The sequence below is a fragment of the Rattus rattus genome, chromosome 2 (genome assembly GCF_011064425.1).
Source record: "Rattus rattus isolate New Zealand chromosome 2, Rrattus_CSIRO_v1, whole genome shotgun sequence".
In the NCBI taxonomy this organism is placed as follows: Eukaryota; Metazoa; Chordata; class Mammalia; order Rodentia; family Muridae; genus Rattus; species Rattus rattus.
In genome coordinates this window covers 116,719,631-116,746,623 of record NC_046155.1, presented here as the reverse complement: position 1 = coordinate 116,746,623, position 26,993 = coordinate 116,719,631, and the positions used below count along the sequence as shown (strand labels likewise).

At 44.9% G+C, this 26,993-nt stretch overlaps 1 protein-coding gene across 2 annotated transcripts in view; it reads left to right on the top strand.

Annotated features, from left to right (window-relative positions):
- Positions 1-1,594: 1,594 nt before the first annotated feature.
- Positions 1,595-26,993, top strand: part of Tmc3 (transmembrane channel like 3) — a 38,130-nt gene continuing 12,731 nt past the window's right edge. For both annotated transcript variants that reach the window (XM_032895968.1, XM_032895969.1), the window contains exons 1-13: positions 1,595-1,683; positions 2,751-2,897; positions 8,227-8,302; positions 13,510-13,591; positions 15,439-15,545; positions 16,229-16,327; positions 16,429-16,571; positions 17,953-18,100; positions 18,876-18,919; positions 21,363-21,510; positions 22,803-22,912; positions 25,130-25,208; positions 26,268-26,516. In XM_032895968.1, the coding sequence (XP_032751859.1) occupies positions 1,595-1,683; positions 2,751-2,897; positions 8,227-8,302; positions 13,510-13,591; positions 15,439-15,545; positions 16,229-16,327; positions 16,429-16,571; positions 17,953-18,100; positions 18,876-18,919; positions 21,363-21,510; positions 22,803-22,912; positions 25,130-25,208; positions 26,268-26,516 (1,521 nt within the window). The remainder of the gene's footprint in view (positions 1,684-2,750; positions 2,898-8,226; positions 8,303-13,509; positions 13,592-15,438; positions 15,546-16,228; positions 16,328-16,428; positions 16,572-17,952; positions 18,101-18,875; positions 18,920-21,362; positions 21,511-22,802; positions 22,913-25,129; positions 25,209-26,267; positions 26,517-26,993) is intronic.

Genomic DNA, 26,993 nt, shown 5'->3' with positions numbered 1-26,993 from the left:
TTCTCTTTTGCCTTTCACCAGATTTTATTTGTGTCAATAGTTAGAGCAAAGGAGTTATGGGGTATAATAAGTTAAAAGAAAAGTAAATGAACAAAGGAATGAGACCCTCTCCCATCCCCACACTTTGTGGTTGTCTGTGACTTCCCTCTGCTCTGTTGTCTCCAGCACTGCCCTGACCTCTGCTCCCTGAGATGTGGAGTTCTTACTGCAGGCAAGACAGAGCGTTCAGCAGAGCTGGGCCATGATTTCTAGCACTGCACTTTCCTGCTCAGCTACACATTAACTCACGGAGAGCAGCCAGCGCTCTGAGTGTTCACCAGCAGACAGGTCTATAATTCACAAGCACAGCAAAGCCCTCGGCTGGGGATGAGATGTTTGGCTGAAAAGCCAGTGCACCGCTAACAAGGAAAACATGCATAAGACACGGGAACAGGCCCCATTTTCCCTGTGGCTAGGACAGGAATAGTTGCTGGCCTTTGCATGGACAAGATGCCCCATTTTCAGAGGCTATATATTTTTTGATCTCCAACATACATGTATCTCCAGAGTCTTGTTTTCTAAGGATTTCTGAGAGAGAGAGAGAGAGAGAGAGAGAGAGAGAGAGAGAGAGAGAGAGAACCATGTATATGTAGGCGTCCACAGAGGACAGAAGAGGTCATCAGGAGCTGGAGTTATAGGTGCTTAGTGAGCTGAACTGAGGTCCTCTGCAAGAGTAGCAGTTTTATTTAACTTCTGGAACATCTCTCCAACCCTGAGATTAAAATAAAATAAATATCAATCTTAATTTTTCTTAAACTCAGCTTTATGGGTCATTATGCATATTGATACATCCATACTTAACACACATAAGACCAGAACTAAAGTAATTGAGTTTCTGTTACTAGAACATGCCAGTCATAAAGGTTGAAGAGTCATTATCTCTAGAGTTACTTGTAAATAGTAGGCAGCAAGGAAAAGATTGGTAGAACTGAGACAACGGTGACAAAATGTAAATGGTTAATTACTGAAAGTAGCCAGGTGTTCGTGGTTCTATGGTGTCAGCATTTCTGTAAGCTTGACATCTTTCAACGAACAAAAAGAGAAAGATGTAGAGGGAGGGAAAAACTAGAGTGCTATTGTCTGTGCCTGGACAGGAAGTATACTTGCGGTCTCTAAGCCTCTTCTGGAGAGACCCACCACACCCTGCCTTCTATGCTCCGAAAGTGTTTAGCAACAGTCAGCTGTAGTAAGAGGTAGAGGAGTTTGCAAGTCTTTGAGCTCTGTCTGGACACAAAAGATTGAGGATGGACTTTAGGAAGAACCAAGACATCCTTAGGCCACTGGGCCACGCCTCCAACTGTCCAGATCTTAGCCAATCAATGTGGGCACACCCACCTCACTGTTACATATGTATGACCCTGGCTGGCCTCCTGGCTTCTTTTCTGCCCCCAGCACCAGCTGCAGGCAGGCATTTGTTCCTGCTTCTGAGGGAGGAGAGCAAGTCAACTCTGCAGGCCTCTCAAACAGCTCATTTGGAACAGACCCCTGCCTGCAAACTCAAGGCTTCCCAATTCCCCGGCTATCCCTGGGGACCACTGACTGCAGACCAGGCCTCATGAAAACCTCAAAGGCATCCCAGCGCTACAGAAGCATCCGGAGAAATGCCAGCCAGTGCTACCTCTACCAGGACTCCCTGCTGCTTGGGTGAGTGCCCTGCTGGGTTCTCCAGTGCAGAAACTTACTTCTCTGGGGTCATGCGGAGCTGGGATGGTGACCATGCTCAGAGAGGGAGACAGCTGCCAGCACCCGGCTCCAAAGCCTGTACCCTACACTTATATTGTGGCCCGCCAATTCCACACATGAGCTTCATCTGCTTCTCCCTGTTTCCTCAATTGCTAGTGTCGGAAGAGAGCAGAAAAGACATCTGCCGCCTCTAATAAATCAGGTGTCTGCTAGAAAACGCTTCCAATAGAGGAGAAGTGGGCGAGGATGGGAACGGAACGTCTTAGGTTTTTATCGGGAATATTTTCTGTTAAATGCTGGAACCTCCTCTGACTCTAGAGAAATTGTCCTTTGAGGAAATAAAAGACATTCTGATCAAAATTAGAAGAAATGTGTTCTCTTGCAAAAGCCATAGATTATTCATCTCCTCCTAAAAAAAATTATTGAGTTACATGTTAAGTATTACTAGGGAGGAAAGGCCCTGCTAAATGTTGAAAAATTGTTCTTCTACACAGTAGCTATGCCCTGAAGGAGTTTGCCTCATGCAGTCATTTAACTCACTTTTTTCTTTTGTTTGTAACAACCATTCTTGTTCTGTGTTTAAAATGAACACAAGCGAACAGAGAGGCATCTCCAGGTGACACAGGGTAGTGTACATTCTTTTACCTTTAGAGTGGAAGAAGGAGGAATTGAGGCTCTAAGCTTCCCTCGTCACCTTGGTGAGCCTGCAGATGACATTGTGTTCCTTCTCAAAACTACTGCGCCTCACTTCTCCTCTCTCCTTTCCTGCCTCTTGCCTTGAGAAGTCATTCTTTTTCACTGGCCACTGAAGTAATAGAATCCCACAAATGAGTTCCTAGGGATTTGCTGACACCGCCAAATTCTGTCAGTCTATGGACACACACACACACACACACACACACACACACACACACACACTATACAGATGACCCTGGGCCAGTGAGATGCAGAAGTTACGCAAGAAAGATGCTCTTGCTGGAAATAATTCTATAATCAGATTTCCTCCATGATGACCCTTTTCCATTCAGTAACTTCGACGACAGCTTTAATGCTGACGAAGCAGGAGACAGCAGTGATCCAGAACAAATCTTCCAGAATATACAGTTTCAGAAAGATCTCATGGCAAATATCCGCTGCAGACCCTGGACCATGGGGCAGAAGCTTCGGGCACTGAGGTAAGGAGGAGGTCTCCATAGCAGTCACTGATAAGAGTGAATATGCCATCCAAGAACTGTGACCGTCTTGCGTCTGACTAGAGAAGTCCCAAAGATGCTTGAGGGGACCATGTAGTCATCGCTGTTACAGTGCCTGTGAGTGTGCATGTGTGCTTTTATGCCTTTGTGTGTGTTTGTGTGTGTACATGCATGTGTGTGAATGTTGTCTGTGTGTGTTGTTTGTGTGAGAGTGTGTATGTGTAAATAGGGTGTGTTGCACATATGTGTGTCTGAGTATGGTGTGTGTTTGAGGGTATGTGTGTGGTGTATGTGTGTGCATGTATATATGTGTAGTGTTATGTGTGGGGGGGTATATGAGTATGGGGTATATGAGAGTGTATATGTGAGTGGGGTATGTGTGAGTGTGTTTATGAGTGTGGGGTGTGTGCACGCGTGTGTGTGAGTGTGGTATATGTATGAGAGTATTGTGTGGTGTGTGTGCATGTATGTATGTGTGGTGTCATGTGTGTGAAAGAGTTAGAGTGTATATGTGAATGTAATATGTGTGAGAGAGTGCATGTACATGTATGTGTGGTGTGTGGGTATGGGTGTGGGTGTGTGCACACACGCAGTATTGTGTATTGTTTTGTGTTATGTTGGTAGACAGTGCCAATCTCTTTTCCAAATGCCAGATTTTTACATTGTCTCCAAACTCACAGGAGACAAGTTGAGAGCCAGAATCAAAGAGACATCTACTTCACTTCTTTGCTTTTATCTCCCTTGGGTAGGAAATCTCTTCGGGAAGCTAGGTTATTAGGATGTTTTGAGTCTATTAGAGAATCTGTCTCAGTCATAGTTAAGTGCTTACACTTTGAAGGCAGATTCCCTCCCTGAATTCAAATACTACCTCCTCAGATCTCTAGCTGTTTGATATCCGGCAAGTTCCGAACCTCTCTAGATACAGGGTCCTCTGGTTAAAGCTGAAGTGACAGCAAACAAAGACTCATACGTCCTGCAACAATGTTGCCAAAAATGCCAACAGTTAACTAAGCGTGCCTTCAAAAGCACTGCCTGTGCAGTCCCTCGGATCCAGAAAACACTGCCTGTGGGGTCCCTCGGATCCAGAACCAAATGCAATGGGAGATGAACCCAGTCTCCCCAGCCCTCTCTCACCTCTCATCTCTGTGACACTGGGAATAGAATCCAAGGCTTCACATACAATAGTCCATATTCGACTGAACTATATTCCTGGTCCCCAGCACTTTAACTATTCAATTCAGCTTGATCCTTTTGTCCGCTCAAGCTTGAACTTCAGGAGTTTAAGCTTATTGAACAACAGATATGTTAAGCACTGTTGGGGCTAGCCTTGTGTTCAATATGTGATATTCACACCTAAGAATGGGGGTGATTGCCACAGACCCCATAAGGGTGGCATGGTCTTCATAACCCATGTAACTGAGCTATTGTGAACCAGGAATACACATTCCTGGGAAAGCAGCCCCCATGCCTGATTTCAAACACCTACTGTGTGCCAAGAGCTGCTGTCACACCTTGCTCTTCAGGGTGGTTTTTCTAGATGCCAGTGTGTATTCCTTTCATACTCCCATCTATCACACTTATACATCTTCCGATCAAATAGTCCCTTTCTGAGATTTGAGTCCCAGTCTAACCAACATGACCCTCAGGCTAAAGACATCCACACTTTGATCCCAGATGACTGCACTGGATTCTCCTCTGCCCGCTGTCCTGGTTTGTTTCTGGATCTCATCGTTTCTATTCTTTAGGGGTGTGCAGCATTCTGCCCACTTTCCAGATGAGGAGACTGATGGAGACAATAATAGAGCAGTCTGAGCAAATATAGCCTGTGAATACATAAAGCTGTGACAAGCTCAGCTTTAACCTAGATACTCCGACCTTAAAGACCAGGGTCTCTTGTGCTGAACCATAGAGATTTTATGTAATTTTTGGAGCAAATAATTTAAAGCTAACTAAAAACAAGGTTAACTATCAAACACCATTCAGAAATGTCGTTTTTTAAATCTGGGTAATTGGAAGTTAAACAGTGGTGTGTGTGTGTGCGTGTGCATGTGCGTGTGCGTGCGCATGCGTGTGTGTGTGTCTGTGTGTGTCTGTGTGTAGTGTGTGTTTGAAAGTGTGTATTTTAGAGAGAGAGAGAGAGAGAGAGAGAGAGAGAGAGAGAGAGAGAGAGAGAGAGAGAGAGAGAGAGAGCGCTGCCCTGTGTGTACACTAGTAGAGGGGATGGGATCAGCAGCAAACATCTTCATCTTCTGTTCCTCTCTACCTTACTCTTTGAGACGGAGTCTCTTACGTCTCTTACTGAACCTGGAACTCACTATTCTAGCTAGACTAGCAGGTCAGTCAGTTCTCAATACCCTGTTTCCTCAGCCACCCATGTGGTGAGAGGCTTACAAATATGTGCTAGCTTTTACCTGGGCTGGGTATCCAAAATCAGTTTCCCATGCTAATACAGTAGGCTGTTCTCTCCTTCGAGCCACCTCCCTAGCCCCAAGATAAATCCTTCTAATACTGAGACAAGAACAGAACACCTGCTTGCCATTCTTTCAGATAACTCAGGACTAAAACACAAGTCTAGGTGTCTGGTGAATTCAGTCACACCTTCTGACTCACCAAAGCTCCCAAATATCATACACAGGCCATACCTCAGGCTGACCGCATGGCTCCTTTATCCTCCCCCTTGAGACCTACATCTCTTGCCCTTTACCTTGAAAGGCTCCACTTCATTATTTGGACCTGCTGAGGCTGATCCTGGTGTCTGTGGAGGGTGCAGAAGGCACTGAACCTGACTGCTTAGAAAGCAGGAGGGATACCAACAGCAGTGAGCTCCCTTCTGTGAGGGCACAGCACATACCGGTTTCCTGTTAAGGGGCCTGTGCGATGCTCACCTCCTCTTTACCTCTCCACACCTCCCCCTTCTACCGTGGAGCCCACACTTCTTCATCGCTGCATCTTGGTCGCTGGGTTGTATTTATTGAGTAGGAAGCCCTTCCAGGACAGCAGTTCTCTTCATGTCTGTATTCCACTGTCCTTGACCCAAAATAAAAATGCAGAAAATACACGCAGGGAACAAAGTCACAAATGAGACTATGAAATTACTTGCTATTTTGTCTTTTGCAGTGTTTGAATTTTTACAAATGGGTGCTATATTTATGTATAGAGGGTGCCCCTTGTTGTTTCTGTACTTCTTATGTTGATCAGAGTAGAGTCAGGGTGTGTGGTGGGCTACAATAATGAAAGTATTATTGAGTAGAGAGGAGAATGGGTTAGTTCAAGGCCATCTTTGGTTGTATGGTAAGTTGAAGGCCAGACTGGAACAGACAAGGCAGTTTCAACAAAAAGTGTAATTGCAGTCAAAGGACAGATCTAAATCTCAGAATTTGGTAAAGGAATGATTTGGGGAGGTCACCTTTTCTGCAGAAACAAGCATTAACTTATCCCCCGTGACTCTTAAAGGATCGACATTCAGTGGATCTTATCAGGAGGGTTTGCGGAAAGCACATACAGGAATAGCCTGTTAAATGGACTTGTCAAACCAATGAGCTGAGAAGAACTGAGCTCTTTAACAGTGGGTGTAACCCAACGGAGAGGCTGATCATCAGGTGTGGTTGAGTGTCTCTGCCTTGGGGTTGTCTATCATTAGGTTATTTTATGGGTGAGCATATCTAAAAGCCTCTGAAATCAGTCCAGCCCATAGTGTCCACTCTTTCATCTAATCTTGTTATTCATTGGGTTATTGTTTTAACCATAACTTTCCCAACAGATTCAGTCTATTGTGTGCATATTGTGTGTGTGTGTGTGTGTGTGTGTGTGTGTGTGTGTGTGTGTGTGTGTGTTTGGAGAGAGAGAGAGAGAGAGAGAGAGAGAGAGAGAGAGAGAGAGAACCAGCAGGTACGTATCTGTGTACATATCAGAAGCTAGAGCACAGCCTCGGGTATCATGCCTCAAGACTCTTTCAATCCTTTTTAATGAGACAAGGCTGGTCTGTTACTTGCCTCACCCAGCAGGCTAGATTGGCTGGCCTGTTTACTGAAGTTCTAAGTGGTCCCTGTCGTACCTGTCTTTTTATGTAGCCTTTGAAGATTGTACTCAGGTTTTCATGCTTGCAAGCAAAGCATTTTATTAACCAACTCATTTACCCAATTTCAATTTCTGTCTATTTCAAAGACCCGAGTGGTGGTGGCACAGGCCTTCATCCCAGCACTCAGGAGGCAGAGACAGGTGGATCTCTGAGTTTGAAGCCAGCCTGCTCTACAGAGTGAGTTCCAGCACAGCCAGAGCTACACAGAGAAACTCTGTCTAAGAAACAGAAAGGGGGGGTGAGGAGGGAGGGAGGAAGTGAGAAGAAAAGGAAAAGGAAAAAGAGAAGAGAAAAGAAAAGAAAAAGAAAAAGAAAATTTGGAAAAAGATCAAGTATTGAAGTGGGGATCTCAGGTCATTTGAGTGTGCCGGTCATTTGCCAAGACTAGATTGTGTTCATGGCTTGTACACACACAACTTTGTTACACTAATATATACACACAACGTTGTTACACTAATAAATTTGACAGCACCCCTTCCTTGAAGCAGGGTCCTTGAGGGTAGATATGGCGGCGTTACTATGACAGAATTGACTAGACAGGGCTGGAAAGAAAACCGTGACCTTCCGGAGAACCTGGGTCAGTTCCCAGCACATACATGGCAGTTTGCAATGGCCTGTAACTCCAGTCCCAGAGATCTAACTGCCTGCCCTTCACCAGCACTGCGCTCATGTAGGGTACCAATATCCATGCTGGCAAACACTCGTTCACATAAAATAAAAATAAAATCTCGAGAACTGTGATGAAAGGAAAGGCCTGAAAGAGACAAGCTATGAAGCGGAGGACCTCTATGGTGGCTGCAATCAGAATCCCCAAAGCCTGTAAGCCCAGCCAGCCGCCAGCCTAGGAAGCACTGTGACAAAGTGAACTGTAAGCAACTGATGTGAATTTGTTTTTCCAATTAGTTCATGCACATAAATAATAAGACAGTTTTCAGATGCCTGTGCATGTGTGTATACAAGCATCTGTGGAGGTCAAAAGAGGGCAGCCAATCCCCTGGAACTGGAATTATAGGTGTGGAATTAGAGGTGTGGAACAGGTCCTCAAAGGAGCAGTAAGCACTCTTAACTGCTGAACCATGTCACCGGCCTCTTAAACAATAGTTTTAAAAGCATTTATTTTCTTGTTTTCAAAGGGCAGGAAATGAAATATCTTAATTCTATTCCTGTATCGCTTGATGGTCCTTTCCTGGCTGTGGTAAATTTGGGGTCACTCTTATGTTTCTCTTCTCTCAGACGAGCAAAGGAGATCGTATTGAAGTTTGAAGGCAGGCTGACCAGGACTCGAGGCTACCAAGCAGCGGGAGCAGAGGTAAAGAGCACACCATGCCCCGGTCCTCACACATACTTAGGAGTACCCACTGTTAACCACTGTAGAATAGCGATAAATCCACAAGTTCAAACACCACCAAACCTGGCTTTCAGTCCAGCGGACCACCAGTCATCAGTTGTGTGATACAAATAAGTCTAGTTTATTGGGAAAAGGAAAAATTTTTTTGTGAAAATATCCGGCAGCCTTCCTTGACTCAGTCCCATAATGCTTCACTTGCTTCATTCATCCTTGTATCTGGCTCTGTCACTGAAACACTAACACCTCGAGTGACTCAGGCAAATCCCAGCTCTCATGTCATAATTCAAGTCGGGTGGGGAAGGAGATTATCCTCTTTCCTAAGCAGATAGCTAAAACTAAAATCAAGTATATTATGAAATTTCCCATTGTTGACTAGATTTTTCATCTTCAAAAAACACAGAAAAAAATCATGTCTATGCCTACTCATCCCCAACTTAATGTCTTTCTAAAAAAGACATTTTAATCTTAAATCCCATTTAATGCCATTATATAAATGCCTCCTTTTTTACTTCATCATACTGACAATGCCTTTCTCTTGCTTCTTGTCCAACTTAAAACCTTAAATATTCTTATACTGAGCTATAGCATCTGTTTATCATTTTATAAAACTGGTCACTATTCCATCACAAAGTGTCTGTCCGTTTGTTATTTGGCTGCTGGTAGATAGTGAAGTTGCTCCTAGCTTTCCCTTGTAATTAACTCGACAAAAACATGTTTGTCGCGTGCAGATTTTTAAATTCATTTTTAGGTTAAATGCAGAAGCTATAATCCACCTAGGAAGCATTATGAGTTTGGACTTTTTGGTTTGGTTGGTGGGTTTTTATCTTTTGTTTTGTGGGGTGTTGGTGGTGGTGTTTTGGCTTGGGTTTATTTTTTGGTTCTTGGTAAATATTATAACTTATTTTCCAAAAGTCTTAACATTTATATCATCATATAAATAATAAAGTAACTAACCTGACCTTATTTACAGCTACACAAATATTGAATGTTATATTTTAAGTTTATTAATTTGACAGGAGAGATATAAATAGACTTTTATTAAATTTTCTGAAACAAAATTTATTAACTTTGGATGTCTGAAAATGATTTTTAAAAATTCTCCAAGGTTAGGCCTTGGTGTTCTTTCTTCTTACTCTTCAGAGAATCTCTTCTGTTTCATGACCAAAATAACTTCTGCCTCCTTACAGCAGCTGCACTGAAAGGGAGATGGTGAAGTAAATAGACAGAACACTACTGTTTTTCTATGTTCTCCTGTGCTTCTATCTTTCTGCTAGTCCCCTGTAAACCAAATGCAAGGCTATGGGGAAATGGTTTTAAGTAGTACAAGACCTCTCATTGCTTGATTTCAGACAGTGTATATAGACATGTGTGTGTGTGTGTGTGTGTGTGTGTGTGTGTGTGCGCGCGCGCGTACATACACATGCATATATATATATATATATATATATATATATATATATATATAAAAAGGTGTTGGTACTTTTAGCACCATCAAATTTGCTATGGATAAAAAGCGTAATCTTATTTAAGGTAAAACTCACTAACAGGCTGATGAGATGGCATACATCTATACTCCCAGCACTTTGGAGATTGACAGAGAAAGATTCCAAGTTTGAGGCCAATGTGGGCTACAAAGCAAAACTCTGACCAACAAGCATTTTTTTTAAAAGAACATCCCTTATGTGAAAGGCACTCTGAATTATCAAAAGAAGAGTTTTGTAACAAAAATAGGTAACCCAAAATCCCTGCCCTACTTGGAAGTTATCTAGTCCTCACTATGGGTATTAGTTACTTTTCTGTTGCTGCGATAAAACACCAGACACAAAAGCTACCTATGGAAGGGTTTGTTTTGGGTTTCAGTTCCAAATTGTGTGTCTATAACGGCAAGGGAGGGATGGTGGCTGGGGTATCACGGGTTTAGTCACAAGCACGAGGCAAACCAGAAGTGTGGCGAGGCTGTGAACACTTGAAACCCATGTTTCCTGTGACCATAGCTCTTCAGTCAAGGCTGCATAACTGCCCAACCCGCACCACTGACTGGGGACCAAGTGTTAAATACGTGAGCCTGCAGGGGCCATTTCCCACTGAAACCACGGCACAGGGCATGCGTCTCCAGCCCAGTTCGCATTGCCCACGTCTGGGCAAAGGGCATTTTCTTCCAGTTAAGTTCAGTTTGGGGCCTAGAGACGGTAGCTACTGCTCTGGCTTGTTCGTTAAATATGGCTTCATATTGATTCAGCCTCAGCTCAGGTGCATCCTTGGAAGCCTCCGCATCCCAGCCTACGTACATGAAAGTACGTCCCACCCAACCTGACCAGAGCATGGGATTGCTGTGGTTACCCTCCCTGTGCAGGGAAACAAACTCCCCCAGCTGACACTTATCCCACTTACTGCCTCCACTGCAAGAAAACACAGTCGAGGGACTCCAGGCTTGTCGGAAGTGAGCGTACTTCTCAGGAAATACGTGGTACTAGAATAGTTATCCCAGGTGGACAAGAGCTTCTCTAACCAACATAAGTGACAAATTTTACTAAGCAAACAATTTACCAAAAACCCAAACTTAATAATTACTAGAATATTCTAACCAAGAGAGAGTTACCAAAACACAGTCACCCAAGCCCACAGTTGTGACCTGCTCCATCCAATCTTGGTGAGTTCTTTCCAGTTGTTTTTTGTTGGCTTTTTAGACCTTGACTCAGTCTAGATTCTCCGCTCTTCTGCTGTGGGGGTTGGGGGAGATCATCAGAGAAGCATGGCACACTTTTCCCATGCCTGCCAATCAACAAAATGCCTTTTCCAATCACATTTGTTTCTATTATTATCATATACTAGTTACGTATACATGGCTTTTTTGTGACATTTTTCACACATGTATATGAAGTAGTGGATCATATTTACCCACCACTACTCTCTTGTCCCCCTTTGCCTCCCACCAATCCCTTCATGTCCCCAGATAATCCCTCTAATCTTGTGTCCTCTTGCTGTCTGTTCACAAATCAATAAGTTTCATTAAGTTTACTTACACAGCGAACATGGGTTGGGAGTCATTTACAGGAGCACAGACAATTTCCCAGTAGCAACGTCATGGAAGACAATGTCACACACAACCCTCCACCTCTGTCTATGGCTCAGGAAAGCCCTTCTACAGGGCCAATGGCCATGTAAGTGTAGGAATTCTGACTTTTCAAACCTCACACTGATAGGGAAATTGCATCTCTCACCTATAGAGCTACCCTGAGCTAGGCTCTTCTGTGGACTGACATCCTCAGACCATTAAAGATGGAAAAAAAGATTGGATGCCATCATCACCCCAGCTATCATTAACTGCCTAAAGATGCCAAGGGAGAGGAGCAGCCTCTTGATGTCCACTCCATCAGCAGTCTTTAGAGGAGGGGCAGGAGCTGGCTAAGTCCTTCCTTCCTCCTTGAGGCATGTTGACAGACCCAGTCTTATAGGTAAGCAAGGTTGCTGAGAGTGGACAGTGAGGTAGGTGTGCTGTGTTTGCATGACAGCATCCCGCAACTCTCCGCCCCTTCCTCTAGCTCCTGAAGCCCTCCTAGACAAAGCTGTTATTACCAAAGACCACTTAAGTATAGGGAGTCTGGTTCTTCAAGCTTTACACTGGTGGGGAGTGCATCTCTCACCTACAGAGCTAGCCTTGTTTGTGCACTGAAATCCTCAGACATGTAAATGGGGAAAGACTGGATGTTACTCACTGCTTCTTCCACAGATAAGCCAATGGCTGCCCATAGAAACTTTCTATGGGGGCTCATGGCAAGACAGATGTACAGCAAAAACTAGGGCTTGGACAGATCTCTGGACTTCTGTGCTTCTTTAACTGTAGGGCTTTAAAGCAGTGAGGAGAGTCATTGTTTACTAAGCCCAGGCCTTGCTGAAGAATGTTTGAGCCAACCTGCCTCTGAGGATCAGGAAGCTCGCATTTTCTGGGCAGATGATGCCAGGCAGACATTAGAAAATTGCAAGAGAGACCAGTGATCCTAACAAGACGAACTCAGAGACAGACATATTTCTTCCTAGTTGCTCTCATGCTGTCTGTATGATTGCTCACAGGAATAGTGGCGTGTCTTTGAGTTGGTTCTCAAATCATGAGCTAAAGACAATTCGAACTTCTGATAAAACTCAGACTTCCATGTGCAGGCAGCCGTCTGGCCTTGGCAGATCCATCCAGAATGACATTATCTTGTGAGTCTGTGTCAGGACCGGGTGCTTGTCTTACAGTTGGGAATGCAGTAATTACATTTGTGGCTCTTCCTTGTGCAATGATATCATTTGCTTCCAACACAAACCCGGGCTGTTTGTGTGTTAGAATGCACAACCTTTCAATTTTGCTGGACAGCAGAGCCGGCATGGGCCACATTCTGTTTTGCTCTCCTTTGAGAGAAAGAGTCATGATTTCATACTTTTGGCAGGTGTATGGCCAGACAAGCTTATTCCTGGCAGCTTCAGCCAGGATGGAGGCTGGGAGACACCGTGTAAGACGCAGATGCACCTGGAATAGGACTTATTTTCAAAGAGAAGTCTAGATTTTTGGTTTCTGAACTGGGGCGCAGGTAGAATCATTTGGGGGACTGGTGAGTCAGACTGATTCCCAGGCTCCACACAGAGAGCTACTAGGGGTCTGTGGCTGGGTCAAATGAGTATCATGAGCTATCATTCCTAATGGAATTTCCACCTTCCTAGTCCTCAACCCATGAATAAGGCAGACTGTGACCCGAAAGATTATAGATCACAGGGTTGGGACGTAGCTCAGTTGGGAGGATGGTTGCCTGGGAGTGCAAAGCCCTGATCTCAATTAGTATTGCATTAAACTGACTGTGCTGGGGTCCACTTGAAAGCTAGAGACAGCAGGATCAGAAGTTCAAGGTTATCCTCAGGTATACAGCCAATCTGAAGCCAGCTCAGAATTCATGAAATTCTGTCTCCAAAAAGCAGTGCGGACCCCATAGCTCAGAGCGCAAACCAGATGTATACCGCCGGACACAGGGAGAGTAAGGGGCTGCTTTGTTCTAAACATGCTTAGCAGCCTGAGAAACTATAACTAAAGGATGTGTCAGGAGCCCCTCCTCCACCCAGGATCCACCCCAGAGCCCTATGGATTACCAGGGTTATAAATGAGAAGTTTTCTAATCATGGCCTCTCCTGTCTAGCTCTGGCGGAAATTCGCCCGTCTGGCCTGCAACTTTGTGGTCATCTTCATCCCCTGGGAAATGAGGATAAAGAAAATCGAGAGTGAGTATCCACTGGAGCAATGCAGGGGTGTGGTGCAACGGTGGCCACTGCACAGCCTGAGACGCCTGGTGAGCCTCAGCCATCATGGAGTAGAGTCAGCCCAGGACACTTGTGCAGCTTGAGACTCTGCCCATGTGGGACTCGGAGGTGGGAAACCTGGTCCCTCCCCACCTCCCGAGGTGGAAGAGTCCCCATGTTGCCTTTCCACATTCCTCCAGGGCTCCATGACCATTCCTAGTACATTCATTCAGTCAGACAGCAAACTCTGAATGGTCAGTGAAAACCTGTAAGGGTAAGTAAGATGGTAACTTCAAGATATAAACATGAACATACGTGCTTTTATAGAAAAGACTGTAAGAATTTAGAAAATATATATTAAAAAGTAATTAATCATATCCCAAATCTCTTCTCCTCCCCCATACACAGAAGAGTGAACAAACTTTTTAAAGTCCCAAAGTGAAGAAAAGCATGAAGTTGGAGCCGAGAAGGTGATGCCCTTGTGAAGAGACAAGGACACCTTTATTTCTAGTTATAGGCTTTCCTGAAAGTCAGTTGCCACGTTTGATGCAGTTCCACAAACATGCTCAATGCATTTCTTAGGGTTCATAATCAAATATCAGTAAATGCAAGAAGAAAAACATCCAAAAGATAAATTGGGAGATAGGAGTAAGGAAATGTTCTCAAGAAATTGCATGGCCAAAAAGGTTAAAATAAAATACACGATTAAATGCTAAACAGCAAAATAGCAGCATAGCACATCACAGTGCGGGAACTGACCATTCAAAGGAACAGGCAAACACTTCAGAAACGGGAATGTTGTTACTTCTGCATCAAGTTGTTCCTGGAGTCGATAGAAATAAATCACTCTGTAGAGCCAGCTGTTTCAAAGAGTAAATCTAGTCCTGTCATTTTAATGTTCTGTTAAATACATGAATGTACAGTCAGACATCATGGAAATTATTAAAGAAAATATACATTAACAAATCAAATCTCAGCATGGAGACCTGTTTAATCATAAAAGTGAAGGGGGAAATTATCTAGAAAAATTTAACGATTGGAAAATACTCTTTAAAGATTTGTTTATTTTCAAGTGTATAGATGTGGCCCCTTCATGTATGTGTCTGCACCACATGTGTGTTCTGCCCACAGAGGCCAGCAGAGGGTGTCTGAAAGTGGAGTTACAGATGGTTGTGAGCCACCATGGGGATGCTGAGAATCATGTCCAAGTCCTCTGTGAGGACAGCTAATGTTCTCACCCGCTGAGCCATAGCTCCAGCCTCAGAAAATAGATTTCATACACATAAAAACAAAATCAAAAGCTAGATGGGAAGTTAAAAGAATCATTTCTGTTATTTCAATGGAGTGAGATGCTCTCTTACCTTTAAGTTAAGAGGAAGTGTGTGAATACAGAGCATTACAGTTTCTACACGCCCTTTATCTGGCTTCTCCAGTTAACACCACAATAGTTTCAATGTTGAAATTAAGACAAAGAACCTTAGAGAAACCTCGGAATATGTAATCTAATGGAAAATAGGAGAACAGAATATGAAAGTCTCCCAACACATGAGTTAGTGAGTTTGATTCAGCATTTTGAATGGGTACAGCACTGGGGAGATTGTCAGTGTGCTGGTCAACCAGAGGTGGTCCTTCTCTGTACAGAGACAGAAGCCAGGATAGGATGCTGACTCAGCAAAGCAGCCAGAGGTGTTGGGGGTGGGGGTTGGAGGGCACCATATGACATCACTCTTCCTGTGGGTCGTCCTGGTGTAGGTGAATGACAAGACTGCTGGGTATAAGTTCTCTGTGCCATGAAGGTTGAGCAGAGCCACGCTGTTGTCTTTCCACAGGTCACTTCGGATCTGGCGTGGCCTCCTACTTCATCTTCCTGAGGTGGTTATTCGGTGTTAACATAGTGCTCACGGTGATGACAGGTGCCTTTGTTGTCCTTCCTGAGGTAAGAGTTGTCCCAGGAATGGGGCCAGAGGTGAGGGAGAGGCAGGTGCTAAAACCTGCTGCCCTCACTGTTACACTAGGAAGAACATGGCAAGCCCTGTAAAAGGACACAGGGACTGTATCAGATTTAGTCACCACTACCCAAAGCAGCCATGTGTCACAAAAGAAGGTTTGAGCATGACAGAGACCAGTGTGTGTAGCTAAGATCTGAATTTCATATGCATGAATTTTTTTCTTTTGATTATTTTTCCCAGTGGCTTAATGATGTAAAAAGCATTCATATCCGTATCTCTCAGGCCATAGAAGAGGTGACAGAGTGGATTTGGCCCATGTACTAGTTTGTCTTCCCAGTATTCCAGGTAAACTCTGTCCTAATTAACAAATAGAGCCATTCATTTCCTCAGGGTATAAGAGGTCCAGGGACCTCCATGATTTAGTCACAGAAGCCACTTGCATTTTTTTCAAATGGGTTTACACAGTAACAGGGCAGACAAGCACATATCAGACAAAGGAAAACTCAGGCACATTTTACTTTCTCGTTAAAGAGAATAGAGCTAAAGTCTACCACAATCCCTAGAGATACCATCAGGGACCTCGACAGACACATGGGGATCCACCATTCCTTTAATCTGGTCCCCCTATCCCAGAGGAACGTGTCAACACTTCCTCTCTCTCTCTTACCAGCTAATCGCAGGCCAGCCCTTTGGAAGCACAGCCAGCAAGACCATCCCCCAGGAGCAGGTCATGTCTGCACAGGATCTGGACACTGTCTGGTCCCTGGGGGTAAGGCTACTGTTGACTACACCCAGACCTTGAGGGAGAGCTGAAAGGGCCACAGTTCTGGGATCTAGGAATCAGAACCAACTCGAGTGCTCTCTTTGCAGGGCTACCTTCAATACTCTGTTCTGTTCTACGGATACTACGGAAGAGAGAGGCGGATCGGGAGAGCCGGCTACCGCCTGCCCTTGGCGTATTTCCTGGTGGGGATGGCAGTGTTCGCTTACAGCTTCATCATTCTCTTAAAGAAGTATGATTGTTTCTCCAAGACCATGTCAGGAGTTGGGTTAGAACACGTGTGACCTCACCTCCTGTCAATAGCCCTGTTAAAGTTACGAGTCACTATAGTCATTTATAGACAAAGAGGCCAAGACTCAGAGTTATACTAAGTTTAGCCAGCACTTACTGTACTCTGACTACTGTGTGCAAGGCTCTGTGAGGGATCTGGTTTAGACGATGTCATAGCTGCACTAATAAGATATGATCGACCACATCGTGACTAGAGGTGGAACGCACACAGCTTGTATGTGTACCTGTGACCAGATGGTAAAGCACTGGTCACTGCCACTGATGCCTCCTGCTCATCGTTGAGAGGAGGTCACAGTACAAAAGAAAGAAAACTGACTACGTAACTGAATTACGAGGCCTGCAATGTACCACTGTGAGCCCCACCAACTTCACCCAGAGTCCTGTGGCAACACTTTTCCTCTGTGCATACATTGACTCAGAAAGGCACCAGGCTTCCTTCCAGGTTAACATTCTATGCTTCTGTGTAAAGCTAGGGGGTCAGAGGGAATACAGAGTTGACAAAGGAGCATAGGGAGAGCCTGGCCTTGTTACCTTATCTCTTGCCTTTGGTCTACTTAGCTCTTTCGCCATTGCCACGCCCCCTATTGCCCAATTGCAAAGTGTGTTTAGAAACAGCATAGCAAGTAAATAGGCAAACTTTGAAGAGATGCAGAGTAACTTGGAAGGGCTCTTCTGATGACAGAAGGCTCTCCAGCTTAGCTCATGGTGGCCTCAAGACCCTTCCAGAACAATTCCAATCCTTTACTAGGTGTTATTCTTTAAAAGTCACTCGGAGCAGACGAAAGAACAAGAACTGTAACTGGGGAAGAAAGCCAAGGCTTACTACTGGAGAGATGGCCCAAAGGACAGAGAGGGGAATCTCCTGCCTTCAAATATATAAGAGAGTGTCCTGTGCAAGAGGGAATCAGTGGCTTGGCGTGATCACACAGAGGAGTTACCATAGGCAGAAACTTCAGGAACACAGCTTCAGCGCAGAGAGCAGGTGAAGACTTTACCCTCACAGCTGCAGACACGAGACCTCCTGGGACAAGCAAACCTCAATGGCTGCTGGCCACCACAGGGCTGGTGGTGTGGTATCACATGGTGGACTCATGTGATAATTACCGTTGTCATTTCCACATAGGTAAACGATGGGCTGAGGGGTCCAAGTATAGTTAACGTCCAGCCAGTGTTCTGCATGCCAAGCAGGAACTCAGGAGTTTTATCAGAGGATAGCTTTGCCCAGGTCGCACAAAGGCTCCATTTCAGGTTTTAGCACTTCAGAAAGGGTGATCCCATCCCTGAGACATACTCCTGTGACCTCACTGGAGCCTCTCTTGCAGAATGGCTAAGAACTCCCGCACCAGCCTGGCCAGTGCTTCCAATGAAAACTACACCTTCTGCTGGCGGGTGTTTTGTGCCTGGGATTACCTCATTGGGAACCCAGAGGCTGCAGAAAGCAAAACAGCTGCCATCCTGAACAGCATTAGGGTAAGTGAAGACGGTGCTATGGAGTCCCGGCAGCAGGACAGTAGCGCCCCCTGCTGGCAGACTCAGCACTGCTGTCTTCCCTCCCTGGCCCAGGGCAAAAGACCCAAAGAGGTGACCATGATTGAAAATGAAAGGCAAGAGCCCATATAGGATGTGGGAACAAAAGCTCAAAGCGTCTCTTTATTTCCATTGTCTTACAATTTTTATTTGTGTATTTTTAATAATTTATACAATGGATTGTTAAAACCTATACATGAATAAATACGTCTACATTATGTGTATAAGTGTTTTAGCTTAGAAATAAATGTGATCAAAATCAGAGATTTGGGTCAGCTGAGGGTCATAGGCAATTAAAGGGAACCTTATTTTGAGAGGGAAATATTTCCATTATTCAAAAGATCACAGTCCCCTTTCTCCATTCTTTCTTCCCAATCTCCAATTATTTTTGCATAATTGATTATTAGATAATTGATATTTAATCTATTGACTTATAACTTATAGAAGAAAGTCACAGATATTGAAGATAAGAGTTAAGACAATAGAGTGGGGATTTTTGTTGTTGTTGTTGGTGGTGGTGGTGGTGGTGGTGGTTTGTTTTTGTTTTTAGATCCAGACAAGCACACACTGTGTGGCCAAGCATGACCCTAAAGTCTTGATCCTCCTAGGGCTTGAGATCACAGTGTGGGCCATCATGCCCAGTACGATACATTATCCCTAGTGCTTATAATCGGTTATAAGGCTAAGCTCCTAATGCTGCATGTATTTTTCCTTCAAGGAGGCCATACTGGAAGAGCAAGAAAAGAAAAAAAACAAAAACATGTAAGTATCACTTTGTTCATCCACTAATTTTTGCCTCATTTGGTACAAAAGGTTACCAAGTTGTCCACATCTTATTTCCACAATTGTTACACACCTACTCTTTCCTCTTAATGTCAATCTTCTTAGTAATAGGACCTGGGGGAATCTCATTCTTTTTCCACAGCAGGCTTTAGGAGTGCTTCCTCTTACAGAACCTGCTGAAATTGGACAGGAGTTCTGAAAGGGACCAGCTTCCTATTCTTTGGCTTATATAATAAAATGGCTGATTTTAGCAATAGTTTCTAGTTTGCGAAGTGAAGGAAACACTTGAGTATAGTTAGGACTGCTTTGTTTAGAAACAAATCTCTGAGTTCCTAAGATACAGGGAACATCCCATTCACACCAGTAGTCTTCAGAGACGACCTCCTGGGGGCCAGGTGTGTCATGAGATTTTAAAACAGAGACCCAGTGGAAGAGGAGAGTGCTGCTCTGAAGGGGCCATGGCCCTGCCCTCATGAGGACAGACATCCGCACCTCCCTCATGTCCTTGTTGATTTTTATAGCCCTTCTGTTCAGTTAAACGTGTGTCTATTGGCTACTGGGAATGATGGAAGCAGGGGCAGGGCCAGGAAGAGATTACACAGGCAGCTGGGAAGGGTGGGTTATAGCCCCCCTTACAGAAACCCCAGTGACCCAGAAAGCTAGCCCACAACCTTTTTGACCTACATTTCCTCTCCAGTGAAATGCCAGGATAGGTCCCATCAGGCCTCTTAGAGGCAGAGAACAAGCCCACCATAGTCATGTACAGCCTCCGAAAGCAACAACCTCAGTTCAGATTAACATCCCTGGCAGTGAAATGGAGAATCTATGTCTTCACCATATCTAATCAAATGATTTAAATAATCCCCAGAACTTGAAAATGATAGCCACCTTTAAGTTTATTCTAGACCCAAGAGGTCTTACTGGTGAGCCAAGGAGGAATGAGTTTCCTCATTCTCCTTCCACAAACCCTGGTCCTCATTCTGTTGCTCAGAGGAAGACAGATGTATCGGGTACTCTGGACCAGGGGAGAAGCAGAGGAGGAGGAAAGTATCATTTTCATCCAAGGCCCAGCATGCTTTTACAGCTGTGAGCACCAGAAGGATGCCAGGGGCTTGGCCATGCAGAGCCAAGCTTTGTATCCCCTGCTACGTATCTCCTAGCTACTGCCTTGTGGGTAGTATGATTGTGGAAATGATAACTGTGTGTTCCAGAGGCAGGAGGATGACGTTGATGAACCTAGCTCTCTCCATGTCTTCTACCCCAATGCTCCACAGCTCAGGGTCTATGGTATTTCCCTTCCAGATCGGGGAATAACCATGTTATCTACCATGCTATGTTTTCCTTTTTCACCTGGAAGATGTCGTTCACCATCTCATTAGGGGCCAGTTCCTTCTTATGCTGATGAAGGGCAAAAATGTGCATAAAAGGAAATATCTTGACCTTCGTAAGCTCCCCTGTAGTAGGACTTAGAGAGGAGTGGTTCAATTCTGTGTGCCCCTTCAAATCATCTTTCTCCAGGCAGAGTTGTGCAAGCCAGGCTGTACCTAGACTAACTACCCACCTACCCGCCCCCACCACTGCCCTGGGAAGTACTCAACAGAGTCCTGGTCCACACTCATGCACTGTTAACCACAGAATGACTGTACTGCAGAAGAGAGTACCCATGGACTCCCCTGGGGTTCATGGTAAGGAATGATGTGTGGGTTCACCAACTGTCATCTGAAAAAGAAATGAGGCCAGTCTTTCTTCCCTTCCCATTCTTCTTTTGTTAGAAACTTTAGGTGAAGCATCGTGTGGTGTGCATCATAGGACTTCAATGTGTGTGTAGGGGAGGTGTGGGTGTGTGTGTAGAGTAATGCATATACTGTTTAGTGTAAGATATGAATATATATGTGTGCATGGATGCCCGAAGTCTATATTGAGCCTTTTCCTCAATGCCTTTCTGCTTCTATGGTTTGGGACAGGGACTCTCGCTGAATCCAAAGCTCACCAATATGACCAGACTCACTGGCCACTAAGTTTCAGGGATCTGCCTATCTCTGCCTCCCCCAAATCAAGTGCAGGGGCTACATGTACACTCCATTTTGCCTGGCATATTTTAAATGTGGCCTCTTAGAATCTGAACTCAGGTCCTCGTGCCTGCATGGCCAGCACTTCACAGCTGAATCATTTCTCCAGTTCTGTGGGACTTCAATTTTAAGCAACAAACCTCAAACTGAAACCAACATACTTCATCCTAAAACCAATCTTTGACGGCTTTTTAGTTCTAAGCTGCTGTCTGGCCAAATTTACAACTCTGTCGATCTCTCAGAAAGTGAGAAATTGGAGGCAGAGGAAGTAAAGAGGCCCCCAGTAGGGGAAAGGCCCCTTTCCCCGAGTCCCACCATCTGCATCCGAGTACTGGGTACTGCTTTCTCTGCAGGGCGGTGACCGTCTGCCTGAGAATCATTGCCAACATCCTGGTGCTCCTCTCGCTGGCTGGGAGCATCTATCTCATCTACTTTGTGGTGGACCGGTCCCAGAAGCTGGAGCAGTCGAAGAAGGAGCTGACACTTTGGGAAAAGAATGAGGTAGCCAGCGACTAGCAGCTAGGCTTTGTAAAGCAGGTGCACTTTAGTGGGGATGACAGTATTGCCTCCTCTCGCTACTTTAGTGAACGAGACTGAAATATCTCTAGAAATGAGTATAGCCTGCTAGTTCTAGAGTAGGGACCAGGGTCTTCAGCTCCAGTACTATCGAGTCCTGGTTTAATAACCAGGAAGATGTTGGTTTAAGAATTCCTCCGGTGCTCATACTGGTCTTTCTGGTTCAGTTTTGCCATACGCTGTCTGTTCCTTAGCATCCGCCTCCTTAGGCATGAGCTCCACCCACACAGCTGCTGCATCGGTGACAACACTGGCCCACTGCGCATGCTTCCAGTCCCACTAGCTGCTACCAGCCAGCACCTAGGTGGTTTCCAGAACCAGCCACAAAAACTGTTTGTGTCTTCGACCACCCACCCATAAATAGAAAATTACCAAGTAGGAGATTAAGGAGAATTGCATAATTTCTAATAACTGCGACTGTTGTCCTGAATGTTTGGCCCGATTTACCTGCCCAGATTTGAAAGACAAAAGTAACTTCGAAAACACTTTTTGTATTACTCTGATAAAAAAAATGACATTCATTTTAAAAGCAGCTAGATGGGCATACATCTCTCCTGTGTGTGTTCACTGTGACCAATCATTTCCCGGAAACTACGCTTATACCGGGAAGTCTTTCTCACATCTCCTTGTATTTTATACAAGTTTTGTGGGTTAAGTAAATTTGCACCTTTTTGCACATTTATAAAATGGCGGATTTTTAAACATCTGTTCAGAAATTATTTCTTAATTTAGCTCAGACATTTTATGTACCAGCTTAAACTCGCCTTTCTTTTCCTTTAAGCCCAGACAAACAAGAACCAGGCATGGTTCTCCAGATAATTAATCCCCTGTGTACAGAGGGATATTCAATTACCTCTCTGCCTTCCCCTTTCTGATCATAATAATAGCAATTATTTCCATCTTCCAACTAGGGTCAGGGAGGTATGAATACAATGAGGTAGTGATTGGTAATCGGAACAGAAATGCTACCAAAGCCCGGACGGCACATATAAGAATCCCCATGACCCTAACAGAGAGTTCCAGAAAGGACCAAAGCCATGATGGAGTGATGGTAGCCCAAAAAAGGGGATAACTCTCAGAAATTTGAGGAAGTTTCTAAATAGGGGCTCAGTGTCCCTGTTAACTACCATTCACATTGCCAGGTGGCCAAATACAAAACTAATTGTGGCCGAGAGAGCAGAGAGGAGGAACTTGAGGACCATATACTCTCTCCATAGGTAGGCGTGGTGGTCTCCCTTGTCACCATGCTAGCACCGTCTGCCTTTGACCTCATCGCTGCCTTGGAGATGTACCATCCACGGACGACACTGCGCTTCCAGTTAGCAAGGTAGAGCATCCTGGTGGGAGGAGCCCCAGGGCGGCTCACCCATCAGCTGCCCACGATGGAACTGAATCACTGCAGAGCTAAGGCATGCTGCTGCGTCTCCACGCTTGGCGTAGAGCTTCCCCTAGGGACATTGCTCAAGGAGAGCTGGGGGCAGTAGGAATGGAAAGGGACAGAGTCAGAGCAGGGGGTAACAGAGTAGTGCTGGTAACAGCTGGAATTATAAGTAATGCAGAAGAGGAAGCAGAGAAAGAAGAGGATGAGGGGCAGAGAGGAAGAGGGAGAAGCAGGCAGGAAAAGCAAGCACAAATGAGCAGCAAGATGATGGAATACATGTCTTGTTTTCCTCATTATTGAACTCCTCTGTGGTCTGACTCTGAGTGGTGAAGTAGACCCCCACTGTTTGACAGCCAATAGCTGCCACAGTAGATGTCATAAACAGATGTGGCCTGAAAAGACTGTGTCCAAGGGAACATCCCAAGACTGCCTCCTTGAGAGTTAGAGCCACATTCATGTCTAGCAAGGGCTTTGCGGATATCTTTCTGAAAAGCTGCCTCTCTTCCCTGAGCTTCTATTTACACCACTTCAACTCATGTGTTAGTAAGCAGGGAGCATGGTATAGGAGTTATCAGAGGCCTGATCAGTTGTTCCCTACCCTGTCTGCACTGGCTTCTCTAAGCCATATCCCGTGACACCTCATGACACTCTCTAAACCTCAGACCACTATGAGAAGGATTGCTTCCATTCTGGAGCCAGTAAATATCTTCTGAAAGAGACAGGACAGTTAATTTTTTAGACTCTGTTGTTTACGCATCTACACAAACATGTCTGTCCTGACTCTGAGCTCTAAGGGAAGAGCATTAAAATAACCACAGCTGATAGGTCAAACAGAGGGCTGCCTGCCATCCCTTTATTTACTAAAATAGGTAAGGGTGTTGTTTGGCCTGATGACTCCAGTTGCCTGACTCCTGAAATCCTATAGCTGTAAAGACAGAAAACCATCACTAGAGAGATAAAAGAGTTGACCCAAACCCCACGGCATAGGATAGACCTGGGGCAAGGCTTGGGGGCCCCCCTCACCCTGCTGAATTCTGTTCCACTCTGCACCAATCCCGCCTGGATGAGACGTACCTTTCTTAGATCCTTCCTTACCCACAGGCACTAGGGAGAATCGATTCTGTTATTGCATTTGGTGTAACGGCAATCCTATTACACAGATTGGTCTCGTTTTTCATACTCAAAACTACAGAAACAGAGCCACAGAGAGACGCAACCCCAGACAAATGAGGCATAATTCTGGTAATAAGAGCAAGACATATTATTTCAGTTCCATTAACTCACCACCAGACCATGATACCTTTCATCCAAGATGCAGTGAGAGCCTGAGCAAAAGCCCGGGCTCTGCCAAGAGCTAATGAGGCCCTTCCTCCATCAGCATTGACCAAATACCATTGAAGGGGCTGTGACCCACATAGGCTGAGGCAGATGCTGAGATCATCCTAGGGAGACACATAAAGGAGCCCTTTCACAGCTTCTGAGGAAAAGCAGTTGGCAAGGGTGTCTACCTGCGAAGCTGCCTATACTTGGACTCACCTGCAGCACCTCACAGAGATGAAAGAGGCCAGTGTGGATGCATGAGGCATCATTTCCATGTGCAAGTATTCTCCTTAGTATAAGGTCACTGGAATTTTGGCCACATCCGCATATCGCTGACCCAGTGAAGGATCTGCAGAGGCTGTTTTCCTTGCCGCCCCCTCCTCCTTCCTCTTCCTCTTCCTCTTCCTCCTCCTCTTCTCCCTCTCCCTCCTCTTCCTCTTCCCCTTCCCCTTCCCCTTCCCCTTCCTCCTCCTCCCCCTCCTCCTCCTATTCTTCTTCTTCTTCTTCTCTTCTTCTTCTTCTTCTTCTTCTTCTTCTTCTTCTTCTTCTTCTTCTTCTTCTTCTTCTTCTTCTTCTTCTTCTATGGTGTGGCCATTTATTTTTACATATATAAGTACACTGTAGCTGTCTTCAGACACACCAGTAGAGGGCATCAGATTCCGTTACAGATGGTTGTGAGTCACCATATGGTTTCTGGGAATTGAACTCAGGACCTCTGGAAGAACAGTGCAGCACCTATTGTCTTATTAGCATGTCCATGATGACCTAGAACTCCCTGGTAGCTCTAGACTGCTGGTCCTATGTCTGGTGTTCTTGTTTCTCAAGACAGCTTGTGGTTTTCAGGGTCCTGGTACTGTATCTAGGAAATCTCTACAGCTTGATCATTGCTCTTCTGGACAAAGTGAACAGCATGAACATTGAGGTGAGTGTCCAAATGAGGTCAGTGTCTTCGTCATCTTTGCCCTCTTTAGTGCTTGTATTTGTGTCTCACATGTCCCAAACCATACCACTGTGGTCCTTTCAGGGTATGGAGAGAAATTTAAGCTCCAACAGTGCTGTTATGAGAGCCTGGGCTATTGCCACCACATCTCTCTGGGTCATGCTATCTTATTTTCATTCCTCCATCAAGAAAAACTGCAACAGTGCTTCAAATGAGCACATATTTGATGATCCCTCAGCAAGATGAACTGGCCATAGGCTCATCCAGAATGGTTCAGACTGTGCTCCAGTCCCAGCCCCATGCTCAAAAAACAGCTTTTAATGTTCATTTCTACCTGCTCAGCCTTTGAGTGGGAGGGGACAGAAGGCAGGAGGAGGAACTACATGAAGGTAGTTTATTCAAAGAATACAATAAAAGGTATATATATATATATATATATATATATATATATATATATATATGCCAAAGAGGTCATAGAGAGTCATAGTTTTGAAGTCACATAGACCTTAGCCCTGACCTGCGACTTATGTGCAGTCTGTATGGAACATTAGTTTACCACTCTCTGAAATCCAATCTCCTTGTGAACTTGACTTAAAATTCCCTTGAGGTTGAAAAGAGATGAAAATGTCACCTAGAACCATAGAACCATTTCTGATACTCGTTAGGGGACAGTGAGCACGGTGTGTTTTAGCTGGTGTCTTGTGAGTGTGGTCACCTTTAGTCAGATGGTAAGGGGAAAGGAGGAAGAGAAGAGAGGAGCAAAGAGTGAGAAAAATTATAGCTAGAGATGGAGAAAGAAACAGGGTAGAGGTAGAGGGAAAAGAAGACAGGTGGAGAGAATGATCCCTCCAAAGCAATGTGGTGTCCCCCTTCATTTGTCCAAGCTGGATTCTTAGAAACATAAATTTCCTTCCTTCCTTCCTTCCTTCCTTCTTTCCTTCTTTCCTTCCTTCCTTCCTTCCTTCCTTCTTCCCTCTCCTTCTCCCTCCCTCCCTTTTTCCCTCCCTTTCTTCCTTTCTTTTCTCCTTCTCTTCTCAACAGGAAGCTGCTGCTAAAAACAGCACAAGCCACTGGGCAGATGCTCCCACCTTCTATGCCACCAGGACAGTGCCTGAAGAAGGGCAGTGGCCCACACCTGTGTCAGGGGTGGAGCTCAGGAGAAACACGAGCATGTGGGACTTGGAAGAGACAAGCTTTCTGACTTCTATCACACCACACACAGTAGCCAACAAGACAGTGTCCTACATGCAGGGCCCACAAGGCCAGTGCTGGGAGACATACGTTGGCCAGGTGCTTCTCTCTGCCCTTTGAGAAGTTTCAAAAAACACCCCACCTTGGGAACTCTCTGGGACATCATTGTCCCTTTTTCATAGAAAAAGAATATGGAATCCAGTGAGATTTTACTTTTCTATACTCCAGGACTCAAAATTAATCATAGTGATCAGAGCAAAGTTATTGTAGAGCAGTAACTAAGCAACCTTGTAAAAGGTCATCATCAACCTCAAAGGCACATCTGGTTAAGATCTTATGTTTTAGAACCTTAGACCTTAAGGTCTTCCCAAGTTTTATGTGGTAGTGTATCTGTCCTGGATCTTGCAACACAAACTCAAATGAACAGATACTGTCCAAGTCCCTGTGATATGATATAAACCCCTCCCTCTGCCACTGTGCTCTATAAAGATATGAAGGGAAAACATCAGAGGGCTCCTGGCTCTGGCTCCATGGAAGGGACAGAGACAAGAAGAACCAGGAAGAGAACTGTGGAGA